Raw genomic sequence first — 16,766 nt, forward strand, 5'->3', positions numbered from 1 at the left:
AAAAAAAAAAGATTCTCTCTTTCTCTCTCTCTGCCCCTCTTCCCCACTTGTACTCTCTAAAATTTTTTAAAAAGACTACATATTTTTAAGGTATCTTATAGTTCCAACATTAGAAAGATAGAGAAAAACAATAAATATTATATAAATAAATAAATAATGGCTACTTTATGTTAAGCGCTAAGTGTCAAGTATGCACCAAGAGCTTTTTATGTGCTATTTAAGATTCACAATAAATTTAAGGGGTAAAAATTTTACAAATGAAGAAATAAATTTAGAAAGATATTTTTTTAATGTTTATTTTGAGAGAGAGTGTGTGTGTGAACTGGGGAGGGGCAGAGGGAGAGAATCCCAAGCGGGCTCTAGACTGTCAGCATGTCCCATGAGGGGTGTGAACTCACGATCCATGAGATCATGACCTGAGCTGAAAGCAAGGTTTGGCTGCTTAACTGACTAAGCCACGCAGGCACCCCTAGAAAGATTTTTGTTTGCACAATACCATGTAGATAAGTGTCAAAGCTAGAATTTTAACACATATTTCTCTGACGTCCCAAGCAGAAATTTGACCACTACGTTCTACCATTTCCCATAACTCCCACACAGCATTGGAAATCATTTCTTTTATCCTGTTTAACTTAGGAGGTTTTACTCTATTTCTCAACAACTATTTCTGAGCAAGATGGGTCAGTTTCTAAACACAGACTATAACTGATATTTTTTATTCAATATTTTTATTGAAACAGTTGTCCATGGAACCGGAGTGATCCCCAAACCAATGAGTAAGATGCTGCCATCTTGTGGCATTTTTTATAAGGCCAGGTGTGTAATCCAACAGTGAAGAGAGCCCAATAAGCAAATTTCTAACTCTGCCCAACACTTTGTACTTTTGTTGTCTTCCTAACTTTAACATCATTTTGTTTCTCCAAATATAGTATTAGGAATGAGTAAGTACAGCAACATAAGAAAATAGGTAATAACTGAAATCAAAATAATAAAGTTGCCCCTCCTTCTATTTACTAGTAGTGTATTTCCTTGTCAATTTACTTAACATTCCTGGGTCTGAAATTTTCTTATCTATAAGATGGGTACAATAACACTCATCTCCTAGTATTGCTTTAAAGCAAAGTTAAAATATATATGTAAAGATCTTGGAAAATTGTGGACACTTGACATGTATTGGTTCCTTACTCCCTTCCCTTCTTTCCTGATCCTTTTCCTTTCCTTTATTTCTGAGCTCTTTCCACTGAAGACATCCTAGCCTTCTGTTTTCTGATCACCTCCCTAAGTATTTTCCCCATTGTTCTTTTAGTTCTTGGGCTCCACCCTAATCCCACCCCCTCACACACACACAGAGGGGGTGTCCACATTTAATACACATGGACCCTTACCTTGTTAACATAAGGCTTAGTAAGCCTCTCTCCATTATCCAATATGGCTAACCACTCTTCCACTTCAGCATCTGTGCTGTTGTGGGCATTGCAATGTAAAACATCTAGGGTGTTTCACTGAGTTTTCCCACTACTAATAGTGTTCATTCTATGATCCCATCAGAGTCTGGTCCCCTCATATTCTATCTCTTACCCCTGACCCTTTCACCTCAACCCTGGGAGACCTGACACACATACCACAACTCCCTCTCTGACCCCATTTCCCACCATTCTCTCACCTTGCTCACTCTGCTCTGCCCACTGGCCTCCTCCCTTTTGCTGCTCCCTTTGCTTTAAAGGCTCTCCTAGAAAAACCACAAGGTTTGCTCCCCTACTTCTACAATTTTCTTCTCAAATATCACTTTATCAGAGGCTTCCTTGATATTCTGTAGAACTATATACAATAGCACAAACACACAAAATCCCAGTAACTGTGCATCCCCTTACTCTGCTTAGTTTTAATTTGTAGCACCTCTTACCACCCATCATGTTGCAGTAAAGGTGAAGGAGTTGGTAGCTTCTTAAAGTGTTCTTGTATGGGAGGGCAAAGCTCACTTGGTGGGGCACTGGTTCCTCCACAGTGGATTGTTCCAGGAAACATTAATTACGTATGCTGGCTAGAGATAACACATGTAAAATAAAGCTGTGGACATCTATTTTTCATTCTTGCTGCCCTTACTCCTCAGCACATTGTCTATCTTCCCCCTCATATACTTTAGGATTCCTGCTTCTTCTGGTTTCATCTGATTTTGGTATTTTTAATTTAGGGTAGGAATTCTAAACCCAGAGTTCACAGAAAGGCTTCAAAGGACCCATAAACAACTTAAAATTATTATTGGCAAGATTTTGAGGGCATGATTGTTTTCTGGGGCAAAGGTCTATGACATTGATCAAATGCAAGGAGTCTAGGACTTCCCTCACCTAAAAGATGAAAAATCATAGCTGTAGAGGTGACAGCTGAATATTCCCCTCTCTTAATATGCATAATACTTAAACATTGTTTAATATTATCCTGTCTTTCTCAATAGCTTAAGCACCGAGAGTAAAGAGACAGTATTTATTGTTACACTGCCTAGTGTACTAGCTAGCACCTAACTAATTCTCAATAAATACTTGTTGAATGAATGAAAACTCCACGGTGATAAAAAGCCTATTACCCATTCTGTCCATAATCTTTATTGAACAAGTCTTGTTCTGGGGTTAGGGTGTCTCTTGAGAGATCCAGCTAGATTTTGTTCTGTATTTAGGGATATGGGAAGAGCTATCCTACTAAAAAATGCAAATCTCACTTTTAACATAGAAGAGCCAGTCAAAATACACACTATAAGAAAGGCTGCGTAAAGACGAAATAGCCAGTTGAGTGTCAGAAACAGAACAGTGAAAAGGAAGTTAGGTGGACTGAAATTCAGAAAGAGGTAGCTCCATACCTAGAATCCAAAGAGTTGATAAACCTGGCAAGAATCAGGTTTGTCTGGTTAAATTCAAAAACAGAAATTTAGGCATACATTCAAAACCACGAGTCCCATCATTAAAGACAAAAGGAAGTTGAAAAACCAGTTGGTTGAGGTTTGTATTTCTAATAGATTAGGTATAATGAAAGGGACTTCTAGGGGCGCCTGGGTGGCTTAGTCGGTTAAGCGTCCGACTTTCGCTTAGGTCATGATCTCGCGGTTCGTGGGTTCGAGCCCCGCGTCGGGCTCTGTGCTGACTGCCAGCTCAGAGCCTGGAGCCTATTTCAGTCTGTGACTCCCTCTCTCTCTGACCCTCCCCTGCTCACGCTGTCTCTCTCTCTCCTAGAAATAAATAAAACATTAAAGAAAATTAAAAAAAAAAAAAAAAGGGACTTCTGGCATCTGTGTACTTAGTTTTAACTTTTACATTAAAAAAAATACAGTTAAATTGCATTTGGAGTGTGTGTGTGTGTGCATGTTTTACAGATTTTTATATTTAAGAGATTTTACAGAGCATCAGAGATACCTTAAGTCCTCTTAGTTTGTAGACCTGTTTTTCAGGCAACAGCATCCTTCACAGTAAATAAAGGGCTGCAACAAACGTTGCAAAACCAGAAATTCATTAGTTCTGCTTCCATTCCTTCCGCGGGAAAGCCAGACTTCCTTATTTTCTCCCAGATGGTTTTATGAAGTCCCAGGTACCCCTGCAAACAGTTGTCCTCACTGCCATTTTCCTCCTGCCTGCCCCAGCTCTGGCTCTGTAGAAACCCATCTTGTTCTGTTGAGTCTTAAAGGGCAGATAGGCCTCTGATAGCTGCCCAAAAACTCAGCAGTTGCTCCTGCCCACAGAAACCTGCCCTAAGGTTACTGATATCCTGTGCCGAAGCTTTTTTTCCTAAACAGTTGTGATTATCATCTCTTGTCATTGCCAGAATCACTAGTGCCAACTCAGACTCTGTTAAAAACCACCTGGTGTTCCAATTCTAATTTTAAAAAAATTAACAGCAATTCCTATGCTATGTATGTGATATTATTTTATTTTTAGCAAACTGTTAATTTTAGTTATATATTAAAAAAACAGTTGTAGATTTATAGAAAAGTTGCAACCACAAAAAGTTATATGCCCCACACAGTTTTCCATATTATTGTTTTTTTGTTTGCTTGTTTTTTATGTTTATTTATTTTTAAGAGAGAGAGAGAGCAAGGGAAGGGAAGAGAGAAAGGGAGAGAGAGAGAATACTAAGCAAGCTCCATGCTGTCACTGTCAGTGCAGAGCCCGATGCAGGCAGGGCTCAGTCTCACAACTGTGATATCATGACCTGAGCTGAGATCAAGAGTCCAACACTTAATTAATTGAGCCACCCAGGCACTCCACAGTTTTTCCTATTATTAACATCTTACGTTAGTATGAAGCATATCATATGTAATGAACCAATATTAATATGTTACTTTTAACTGAAGTCCAAATGTTATTTAGCTGTCCAAAGAGCCCATCCAAGACACTACATTTGTTTGTTTGTTTATTTATTTAGACATTAAGGATTTTTTTAAGCATGCTCCATACCCAGTGTAGGGGTTGAACTCACAGCCCTGAGATCAAGAGTCAGGTGCTTTACAAACTAAGGCAGCCAGGCACCCATATTTATTATTTTTTAAGTGCATTTATTTAACTAATCTCTACTCCCAACATGGGGCTCAAACTCACAACCCCAAGATCAAGAGTTGCATGCTCCTCCAACTGAGCCAGCCAGGAGTCCCGATACAATACATTACATTTAGTCATCATATCTCTTTAGGCTCCTCTTGGCTATGACAGTTTCTCAGACTTCTCTTTTAATGACTTCAGCAATTTGAGGGACACTGGTAGGGACATTTTGTGGAATATCCCTCAGTTGGGATTTCTCTGATGTTTTCCTCATGATTATATTGGGGTTATGTGTTTTGGAAAGGAAAACCAGATGTGCCATTCTCATTACATCCTATCAAGGGTAATACTGTCAACATGACATCACTGTTGATGTTAACCATGATCCTTTAGCTGAGGTACTGTTCATCAGGTTTCTCCATTGCAAAGTTTCTCTTTCTCATCTTTCTCCCACCACACCTTTCCATAATATTCTCTTTGAAAGTAAGTCAATATGCATACTTCACACTTACAAGCAAAGAGCTATGCTCAGACTCCTTATTCAATTATTTATGTATATAAGTATGGCTTCCTGGATATTTCATTTACACTTTGAGTTACAATCCAATACTACTTTATCTTGTTCAAACTATCTAGTTTTGGCCAGCTTTCAGTTGTTTCCTGTGTCTTTTTAATTTTTATTGGTTTTGTTTGTTTGTTTGTTTTAGGACTTCCTTACTTTCTGGCATGCAAGATATTACAGGCTCACCCTCTGTGTTTCACAACCCAGTCCATGGATCAGGTTTTTCTCCAAGGAGCCCTGGTAATGTAATTAGAGAATGTAATTTTAGAGAATTTAAATTTTGTTAGAGAATGTAATTAGAAACCAAGACCTCGACCAGAGGTCTAGGCCCTCCTAGCTGACAGTTATTGATTGGTTGGAAAGCCAAATCATTTGTTCTGTAGAATGTCCCACATTCTTGATTTGGCTGATTGCTTCTATGTGGTGTCATTTAAAATATATATTTTTTTAATGTTTTTTATTTATTTCTAGGAGAGAGACAGAGAGACAGCGTGAGCAGCGGAGGGTCAGAGAGAGGGAGTCACAGACTTAAACAGGCTCCAGGCTCTGAGCCGGCAGTCAGCACAGAGCCCGAGACGGGCTTGAACCCACGAACCGTGAGATCATGACCTAAGCGAAAGTCGGACGCTTAACCGACTAAGCCACCCAGCACCCCTATGTGGTGTCATTTAACTTGTTCCTCTAACCCTTGCATTTCCTGTAAACTGGTAGTTACATTTAAATGTTTGATTAGATATAGCTTCTTTGTTTTTTTTAGGCAAACTGTTGCATAAGTGTTTTTCTGCACTTGAGGTATAGAACATATAGTTCCTCCACCTTGAGTGGTGCTAAGGTTGGTCAGTTGGTTTATAAATTCACCATTAGTCTTCCACTTTCTTATATACATGAATTGTGCAGCTTTATTAAGATTTATTAGGGGATGCAAATTTGTGATTTTCCAAATCCATCATTCTTCTGCTTTTATCAACTGAATTTCCTCTGTAAAGAAGAATTTTCTCTTAGTAACTATTTGATCACTCTAAAATAAATTTGTATTTTTTCCTGGCCAGAATACTTCCATAACACCTAGAAGCAAAGTGGTTAAAATTGAGCCAAAGTTGCACGGGAAGCCAGACTCTTATATTCTCAACCCACATAAGAGTCCTTCTTTCTCACAAAGATACTGGTCTTGGGAACTGGAATTTTAAGATCTGGGTTTGCAAGATGCAGCTGTGTCACCCATATCAACAAACGTTTTTGCTGAAGGAATTAGGGTAATTTAAGTAGTGATTTTTTTGTTTCTGAAAATAGAGATTGATTTATGTGATATGAAATACTCAATTACAAGTAATTAATTGGTTTTCTTCTGCCCTTGTTCTCTAATTGAAAAAATGCCCAAAGTCTTTAATGACAATATATAAGATTAAATTTTCTAATCAAAGTTCAAAAGACTGAGTTTTCTACATGGCTCCTGCTAATGAAAGTGAATTATTAGCAGAGCAGTAAACAAAATACAGTCACATTCTCAAGTGGCTTTTTAGTAAAGGGGAGCAATGAAAGGTTATACTCACAGGATTGATTGAAAAGCAACCTCTTTGGACGGCAGTGACTAGTTTTAATTTACTCTAAATTCTTCATCAGGCACCAATACAGGAAAAAGGAAAGTCTTCATTTCTCTACAAAGTTTGTGTGTTTTGTGCAAGTATTTATTTTTATTATTATTTTAATGTTTATTTTTGAGAGGGGGGCAGAGGATCCCAAGTGGGCTCTGTGCTGACAGCAGCAAGCCCCATGGGAGGCTCAAACTCACAAACCCCGAGATCATGACCTGAGCCAAAGTCCAACGCTCAACTGACTGAACCCCCCAGGCACCCCCAGTACTTATTTTTTAATTCAGAGAATGTCTCTCGGCACCACAGAAAATTTGGAGTTATAAAGAGAACTTCCATTAGTTATAAAAGGACAAGACGAGGGGCCGCCTGAGTGGTTCAGTCGGTTGAGCTTCCGGCTCTTGAGTTTGGCTCAGGTCATGATCTCCTAGGTCCTGGATCAAGCCCCGCAGTAGTCCAGGCACTGACTGTGGAGCCTGCTTAGGAGTCTCCCCCTCACTTGCTCTCGCTCTCTCCCTCTGCCCCTCTCCCCTGCTGGTGCTCGTTGGCTCTCTCTGTCTCAAAATAGAAAAAAAAAAAAAGAAAAAGAGTAAAGAAAAGGGACAAGTTGAGAAAGGCGAGGAAAGATGAAGAGATTTATTAAAAACACCTGCCAAGTGCTATCACTTGAAGCTCAGGCTAATTATTCCTCTAATTTTTGTTCCTATCTCCTAAGGATGTGGACTCTTTCTCGTCAAGAGAGCACGGTGGCAGCAAGACTGAGGTGGGAGAGGGCTGAGGCATCTGAGCCAGCTTCCCATCTTTCTTGCATTCCACCCCTCCCTCCCCCGGCCCCCGCCAACTCTGCCACCTGTGGCACAGCTCAAAACCAGACTAGGGGTGGGGCGCCTGGGTGGCTCAGTCGGTTAAGCATCCAACTTTGGCTCAGGTCCTGATCTCATGGTTCGTGGGTTCGAGCCCCGCGTCAGGCTCTGTGCTGACAGCTAGCTCAGAGCCTGGAGCCTGTTTCGGATTCTGTGTCTCCCTCTCTCTCTGACCCTCCCCTGCTCACGCTGCCTCTCTCTCAGAAGTAAACAGAGCATTTTAAAAAATTTTAAAAAAAAAAATCAGACTAAGTGCAAGATGGGAGGATTCCCTGACGTTCTCCCCCAGCTCACTCACAGTGGGCCGCTGTTGCGACTGGGCTGCGGTGGCAAGACCCCCGGACTCTGGCATTATCAGACTTTAAGCTAGCACTTATTGAACACTCTCTACGAGCTAGGTTCTCTTTGCTTGTGTTTTCATTTTATTTTATGAAATGTTTTCTATTTTATTATTTGAGAGAAAGAGAGCGAGAAAGAGTGCGCAGGGGAAAGGGGCAGAAAAAGAGAGAATCCTAAGCAGGCTTGGGGCCTGACCCCAAAACGCTGGGATCATGACCTGAGCCAAAATCAAGAGTCCAGTGTTCAACCCACTGAGCCACCCAGGCGCCCCTTCATGCTTTTTCAAACAAATTGATGAGATAGGTCCTATGACCCACAACCGTGTGAGGTAGGTGAGGAAAACTAAGGCTCAAGGAAACCCAGTTGCATGCCCATGTCCACACAGGTCAAAGCCCGTTCCCTAGATTCCAAAGTCTACTCCCGCTAACCACCCTTAGCCTCTGTGCTCCACCTCTGTCACCTCCCGTCTTCTCAGTCGCTTCACTAATAAAAACGAGGTGGTTGGCGGAGACGATTTCTAGGAGTCATCCCAGCCGGACGGTTTTACCGGTTTAGGAGCGAGGAAGGAAAACCAAGGTCTTCCCTTCAACGCGAGTGTCAAATCGCAGCGAATGCGTGCGTTTCCATTCCATGCGGAGCGAAAGTGCCTCACCGCCAGCCGGGGTCCTGGGGTCCCTGGTGCGGCTGCTCGCAAAGGCTCACGGGCCCCCGCGCGCATGCGCAATGACCCCAGCGCGCGGCGTCGCTTCGCACCCTGCCGGACTCGCGCCCTAGAAGGCAGCGGGGGTGTGAGCGCTTCGGTCTCCCAGTGACCGTTGGCCCTTCAGCCAGTGCCTTAGGAGGGCTTCCCTTGCCGCCCTACCTCTCCCCTCCTCCCCGGCCCAGGTCCCAACACCGCAGCTCCGAGCCGGGGAGGGGGGAGGAGTCCTCCAGCGCGACGCCCAGGGGCCTCCTTCTGGCCCAGTCGGTCCGCCCCAGGGGCGTGAGGAGGGGGCGGGGCTGAGGACTTGAGGACTTCGGACTCCCGCCCCTAAACTGCCTTTGCCTGAGCCTAGCAGCCAGCCTAGTCTGTCCGGGAGCTAGCCATGACCGCGCTGCGGGGCCTCTGGCCCGAGGTGCAGGACAGCTGCACCTCGCTGGGGTTTATGCTGTTGCTCGTGTTGTTCATGGGGCTGGCCCGCGTGGTCACCCAGCAGCAGCTGCACAGGTTCACGATGACCCACGCCTTCGTCTTGGAGTTTCTGGCCACCTTCCAGCTCTGCTGCTGCACCCATGAGCTGCAACTGCTGAGCGAGCAGGAACCCGCGCATTCCACCTGGCCGCTGACGCTAGTCTACTTCTTCTCGTTGGTGCATGGCCTGACTCTGGTGGGCACCTCTAGCAACCCGTGCGGCGTGATGATGCAGATGTTGCTGGGGGGAATGTCCCCCGAGACGGGTGCGGTTAGACTGCTGGCTCAGCTGATTGGTGCCCTGTGCAGCAGGTCCTGCGTAAGCATTCTGTGGAGTCTGGGGCTGACCAAGTATCACCTCGGCGAGAGGACCTTTGCTTGCAGGAATCCCATTCAAGTGGACTTGCCCAAAGCGATCATCACAGAGGCCATCTGCTCCTTTATTTTCCACAGCGCTTTGCTGCACTCCCAGGAGGTCCGAAACAAGCTTCGTATCCACCTGCTGGCAGCAATCATCACCTTTTTGGTCTATGCAGGTTTGTTATTCCCACAAAACACATGGCATGGCCGGAGCCTCTATGACCCAAGGCTCTAAGTTCATTACCAAGATACATTTGAAAGCCCTACACCTCTGTGATGTCAGGATTGGTATCTCCCATTATTCTGACCATTTTGCAGCCTGTTCTTTACCAGTAGTGCAGACATCTAGATCCTCCATTCAGGAGTCCTTACTATGCTGAAATTGAGATCTTGTAAGATATTGCCAAGGGTTCAAATATCCTACAAAGGGATTGTTTTAATGGTAGAGAAGAAAGATAACTTATCAGCTACCTCTTTCCTCATGCCAACCTGACACTCTGACTGAAAACTGATCATGGGTTTAAAAAGTTCCTTTCAATTTAAAGCACAGGCTACATGATTGGTTAGTAGTAAGAGTGAGGAGTAGAAATTCTGTAGTTTTTTGTTCTTTTTCTATAAAATTACTTAGTCATTTCTTATTTCCTTAACAATTCATCTTGAGTTATAGAAGAACTTCTAAGTGGCCTATAAAGAAAGATGTGTTTTGAAATTAAAACTTGCTTGAAATTTAAGATGCTTTTTAAAAACAAATAAATTGAGAAATCGGTTGATTTCTTGAAAACCATTGGTTTACTTTGACAGATGTCATATGCAGTGGATAACCTGGATATCCTAAATGGAACAAGAAAATCTAAAAAACAAAATGATGAAATGTGTCATTTTAAGTTGCTTCATTAGGACTATATATACAGTGTTTTGGAGGCAGGAATCTGATTAAAGGAAATTATTAGTAAGGGTCTGTCTGCTGCCCATTTAAACTATGAGTAGAAGCAAACCTCAGTGTAAGGACTCCTAAACATTTGCTTGGCTTCCCAGGATAAAAATGAAAGACTTTCCAATCCATCTTCCCTCCTTTAGATCTAGTACTATGCTTTGTGTAGACACAGATGGAAATAAAAGGTATAAAAGAGAGGGAAGCATATATGTATACTGGAGGGGTTGGTGAATAGCTGCTTACTTATTAAAGTTTTAGGTGTTGGCTAAAGCAGAAACATGGAGGAAGAGAATCATCCCTGGCAAAAAGTTATGTCACTGTCTAGCTCTGTACTTACGTAATTAATGGTGTATTCTAAAGTTTTCCAGATAATCCCATTATAAAACTAGAATTGAGAACCACTGCTCTTGTCCAGACTTGTGCTGGCCAATTTGGAAGCCACTAACTACATCTGGTTATTTAGATTTAAATGAACTAAAATTAAATATTCAGTTCCTCAGCTGCGGTAGCCACATTTCAAGTGGCCAGTGGCTAGTGGGTTAAGTACTGGGAGCACTGGAGACTGTTTGCAGGGGTAGAACCCCATAGACAACTATGGGTTACCACTGTTACAGAAATTGATCATCTGTTGTATCTTTCTTTTCTGCCAATATAAGGGAGAAAAGAATATTCATCGGGCAATATACCAAGATATAGGAAATATATATGAGCTATCTTAGTTAATCCTTAGAAAACCTCACTGATGAATACATTATTCTCTTTTAAGTAAAGTGAGGCTCACAAAAGTGAAATGTCTTGTCCAAGGTCACACAGCTAGAATGTGCTAGAATCATGGTACTGACATTAAAGGCTCTACTCATTTCATTATCAGCATTTCTACACTGCATTCCTCAAAAGTAACAAAAATATGTACATACAATTGAACATTATTCAGCCATGAAAAGGAATTAAGTTCTGATAAGTACTATGCCATGGATGAAACTTGAAAACATACCAAGTTGAATAAACCAGACATAAAAGGACAAATGTTGCAGGACTCCACTTATAAGGAAATCCAGAATAGGCAAATTCATAAAGTCAGAAAGTATAACAGAGGTTACTAGGGACTAGGGGTTAGAGAGGAATAGGGACTTTTCTTTAATAGGTACAGATTTCCTGTTTGGGGTGATGGAAAAGTTTTGGCAGTAGCAGTGATAGTTATTAATGCCACTGGATATATACACTTAAAATGGTTAAAATGGTATGTTTTATGTCATATATAATTCACCATAATGGTATGTTTTATGTCATATATAATTCACCATAATGAAGACAATTTTTTTAAGTTACAAAAAGATTCTGTTGCCAAATAAGTTTGGCAAACACTGGATTAAACAGGTTTTCTAATATTAACGCTTTAAGGAGCCTTTACTATGCTGCTATATATTGTGAAGCTCCAAAAGGAGAATGTGGAACAGGTTTTCAAACTTATGGGAACCTTTTGTCTCGGAGTATGTAACGGAAGAGAATACACTTTGGGTGTTGCTATACTAAACCATTTCACTCCCCATTATTTTCTATGTACGTGACATAAGTTTAGAACAGCGTTGCTGCAGATGGAATGAACGGTCTTGGGACTGGCTGAGTTTCTGTTTTATCAGGCAGAGGTGAGGCTTTTGTTGGAAGGATTTAAGAATGGATAGGGAAGGAAAGGCAGGGGAAGGGGCAGCTAAGTCAGGTCTCATTACAAGTTGTTTTGATAGGTCTTTTAACTTTGAAGGTATTATTGGTACTGATTTGACATGGTTGCGTGCTGGGATGTTTCTTTAACCACTTGTACTTTGAGAGCACTGAGAAGTCACCGATAAGGTCACATCAAAATAACTGGTTTTGCATTTTAAGATTACAGAACATCACAGCCCAGCAACATGGCCCAGGCTCCTCCAACAGCCAGTGACCAAGTGTCTGGTTCTATATTTATTGATTTAGCACCCTGGACTTTTGATGTGCCCATGGAGCCCACTGATGTTATTACCACTTAACATGTATTCATTGTCTTCCCAAATAAAGTAAAACAAAAAAAGCTATGTGATTTATTAACATATTAGAGCTATAAAACTATTAATGTAAATTTCAAGCAAATCTTCCTTAATTTAGGTTTGGGGAGAATTTATGAACAGGATAAGACAGGATAAGACAGAAGTGCATTCATTGTTTAATTATAGTTGAACCTTGAGCAATGGAGGGGTTAGGGGCACTAACCCCCTACACAGTCAAAAATCCATGTATAACTTTGATTCCCCCCAAAATTCATAGCCTACTATTGACTGGAAGCCTTACCATTAACAGTTGATTAACATGTATTTTGTATGTTATATGTATTATATACTATACTGTTATAATAAGCTAGAGAAAATGTTAAGAAAATCATGAGGAAAATATGTTTATTGTACTGTATATCAAAAAATCTGCATATTAGTAGACTCATGCATTTCAAACCCATGTTGTTCAAGGATCAACTGTAATTAGACATTGAAAAAAATCTGGTATTTTACACATCTAAGTTGTCTTTATTACTGCACCTATTCACTTCCTTTGTAGAATTTTTAATCACATACTTGTTTCCTGACCTCTTCCTTCACTAGACAGTAAGCTTCATGAATACAGAAACCAAAATTGTTTTATGCATTATCACATATAACCAGGTCTTAACATTGTGTCACCTGTTACAAATAAATAATATTTTTGGAATGAGTGAATGAATGAATTAGCAAATACTCTATTCACTTTAAAAAGAATCATGCAGAAGAAATAATATGTATCTGTCATTTTATATTTTACACCTAAGGGCTTTAAAAATAAGCCCAATACACTGTTTGAAGAAATTGTAGTATTTTTACTTCATTTCATCACTACATTCAGAAGTTTTTGGTGTCCTTCTAAATCGTGAAAAATATAGGTAAGATTATTTGTCAAGGAGAAGGAAACTAAGTCCTTTACGTGTGTTTGCTTTCAATACAATAACCGTATGAAATAGGTGCCAAATTACAAATGAAAAACAGCTTCAAACAAAGATCCAAAACATTTATTAATATAGTGGCTAAGTTGTACTATGCCCTTAGAAGAGATGCTTAATAGAGGCCTGTTTCCTAATCTTTAAAATGGAGAATCATAGCATCTATCTCTTGGGACCATTATGAGGAATATAATAATGTGTTTCAAATTCTTAGCACAGAACGTGGCACAAATATTCTGGTCACTGGAAAGGGCTAGCCTCCACTCTAAATTAGTTCATTGACATTCTGGCTAATACACAAGTCTTGTGATTTTAAGGACTCAAATTCTCTATGACATATTCGAGTCCTTTTAGGAGTATTGAGAAACATTAGCATCAAGAATTGCCAGGTTTGGGATTTGGACTTTGACACAGTCTTTAACTGTGGTGATTTCACCAAGTTCGTGCTGTCCTGTAAGACTCTTGGCAGTCAGCCAGCTCTATCTTTCCATTGCTGCTACTACTTCAATATATATTTATTATGTCTTCTCCCCTTCAGATGTCAATAAATAGTAACACTTTTCAAAAACATTTTGTTAGTTCTGTGCCAGATGAATTCATGTTTAATTACACAATGCATGAATGTGTTCTTTTTGTAAAAATTTGAAACACTACCAATGAGACTAAAAGTGCCTTTTGATTGCCATCATCATGCCTGTCCCCTCTCCCTCCTTGCCTGCTCTTTCTACCAGGATAGTCCTCTGCACACGCATGTGTGTGTGTGTCCTTCCAAACTCTTTATGTGATTTATTATACATACAGATAAGACCCTATAAAACTGTTTTATGTATGTTCATGTTAATATAAAAGGTTATCATACCTTACTTTTTGCAGTTTGCTTCTTTTGGTGGTGGTCATTCAGTGGTATCTTGGGAGATCTACCAATGTTAATTAGTAAAGAGATTTCTCTCATTATTTCAAAATACTGAATATAATTCCAAATTAAGGAGCTTATTTAGTTATCTTCTTATGAAGGGACACTCAGGTTTCCCCCAGTTCTTTGCTACTATAAACAATGTTGTGTGTATGTCTGCTTGTATACAAGTATCAGTAGTTCTCTACAACAGCGGTTTTCAACAGGAAAACTCCCCAGGCGACACTCAGCAATGTCTGGAGAGATTTTTAAATGTTACAATGGTGGGGGAGATGGATGTGCTGGCATCTCGGGGGTAAAGACCAAGGATGCTGCTGAACACCCCACAATGCATAGAACAGTCCCCCAAAAAAGCTGTATCATCTAAAATGTCAAAGCCAAAGCCACATATTTTGGGCTTTTGTTGACACAGAACCTACTCCTGATAGAGAATTTCTGTATCAGTTAACCCATTGCTTAAAATCATGATTTATTGTTTTTCATGATTCTGTGGGTTAGACAGGAAATTCCTCTGAGACCATATAGCTGGGCAGTTGGCAGGGATAGAAAAGCCCAGGTAGCCTCACCCCTGTTTCCAGCAGTTGGTGGCAACTGTCATCTCAGGGGCCTCAGTTACCCTCCATGTGGCCTCTTATCCTCCAGGTGCCTAGACCAGCTTACTTACATGGTCAAGGCACTGTTCCCAGAGAGCAAAAAGTGGAAGCTGATAGGTTTACTGAGACCTAGAATTCACTCAGCGTCACTTGTCATGCTCAGAATTGGCATAGCATCACTGCTGCTGCCTTCTATTTGTCAGCGCAGGTTGTGAAGCCAGTCCATATTTGTGAGAGGGGAATGGACTCTGCCTCTTGGTAGGAGGAGCAGCTTTCACTCAACAGATTTGGACATGTGAGGATTAGAAGATGAGGAGAGTGAAGTAGTTTGAATTTTATGATGGTAGAAGACTGATAGATCATGTTCTGGGACCTAACGGAAATAACGAAGATCTAATGGGAACACCAAAGTGAGCTAATTATGAGGGCGGTGGTTTTCTATTTTTACTGATCCATGTCTAAAAAAGAAAAACACACAGGTCACTTATATTATCATAGCTCATATTACATTGTATTGTAAAGACCTGTGTAAGTACATATCTTTTTGCCCATAATGTCTACTATACAGTAACTCAATTTTTTATTGAACTGAACTGACAATTCTGTTGGTCCCTGGCAGTTGCAGGTCTAACATTCTGGGGTTGTTTATTCAACAATGATCCTGAAGGTTCATGACACGGTATCATTTATAATTGTTGAGACACTAATATGAATCATGCTGTGAGGCTGGTGTGCTAGCAAAGACTGTTAGCCACGGAGTGAACTTAGTTCACTGCGCCACATGTTCATATCTATACAGCTTCAGTGTTTTCAGCCTATCAAGTATGAAACCTCATTAGTGAAATCTTATGAAAGGGTCACTTAGTTTCCAATTTTACTGCATTTTATGAAGACAATATACTCTAGCGGCATATGGGAGGGTAAAACTCGTGAAGATCTTGGGATCTGTCTCTGTGGCTGAGTCAGAGGCAGATGTGTGTGTCCAAGCTTCCATATGGAAGAAGCAACAGAAATGTCACTGTCTCAGGAATATTCTTAGGGTGTGTTCTGAGAAACTGAGCCACAGGTCTGGCACCACCAGGCAGGAAGTCCAGCCTCCTCTGCTTTCTCTCCCTTGCTCGTGAGGCCAGAAGTATAAACTCCTAGGCCCATGTCAGAGAACCTAGGTACAGAGCAGGACCATGAATCCTGAAAAGCAGTCAACAGTTGGAATTTGTGCTTATCTTTCCCAGCTATATACAATCACTCTTTTTATTTAAAAAAATTAAGTAGCCACTTTTTTCACATGCCATTCTCTTGTTCAGGGTTCTCTCTGTTGACAAGTAAAAACAGAGTCAATGATAACTCTTTGGTCCATTTGACTTTTGCTTAAAACACAAAGATATACTTCAGTCCAAAAGGATTCTGGGGCGTTGTATCCATTTTAAATGTACTTTCATTTTATTTTTATTACCATTCATTTAAATTGATGAATGTTAAGATGGGCAGCCAACTCTCCTATTTCATAAACTTGAAGGAACAATAATAGAGCAGATTAACTTTCAATGTGCATTCTATAATATACAGGGAAAACACTGGATTAAAACTCTTAATGTCCCTTTTTTTATAGCTGGAATATTATAATCTATAATCTATTTTTATACTCTATAATATGCAAGGTGGTTTCTGCAAAAGAAGATTATAGCATAAGAATACTTAAATACCTAAAACAAGGTAGTCACATCTAGTAACCCCATTATTTTTAGTTACAAGAAAATGTAAAATATATGGTTTGGTATCACTCTGCTTAAAATGTATTACAGGAGGAAGTCTAACAGGAGCTGTATTTAATCCAGCTTTGGCACTTTCACTACATTTCAAGTGTTTTGATGAAGCATTCCTTCGATTTTTTATAGTATATTGGCTCGCTCCTTCTTTAGGGAAGGAT

At 40.5% G+C, this 16,766-nt stretch overlaps 2 protein-coding genes across 3 annotated transcripts in view; one reads left to right on the forward strand and one right to left on the reverse strand.

The window, feature by feature from the left end:
- Positions 1-16,766, reverse strand: part of CLNS1A (chloride nucleotide-sensitive channel 1A) — a 52,415-nt gene that overhangs the window by 1,024 nt on the left and 34,625 nt on the right. The window lies entirely within an intron of this gene.
- The window catches only part of AQP11 (aquaporin 11), a 14,186-nt gene continuing 6,016 nt past the window's right edge, over positions 8,597-16,766 (forward strand). Inside the window, exons 1-2 of the mRNA XM_077767533.1 lie at positions 8,597-9,580; positions 16,642-16,756. Coding sequence (XP_077623659.1) covers positions 8,959-9,580; positions 16,642-16,756 — 737 coding nt within the window. The 5' untranslated portion in view covers positions 8,597-8,958. The remainder of the gene's footprint in view (positions 9,581-16,641; positions 16,757-16,766) is intronic.

This window comes from Crocuta crocuta, unplaced genomic scaffold (assembly GCF_008692635.1).
Source record: "Crocuta crocuta isolate KB4526 unplaced genomic scaffold, BGI_CrCroc_1.0 scaffold561, whole genome shotgun sequence".
Taxonomy (NCBI): domain Eukaryota; kingdom Metazoa; phylum Chordata; class Mammalia; order Carnivora; family Hyaenidae; genus Crocuta; species Crocuta crocuta.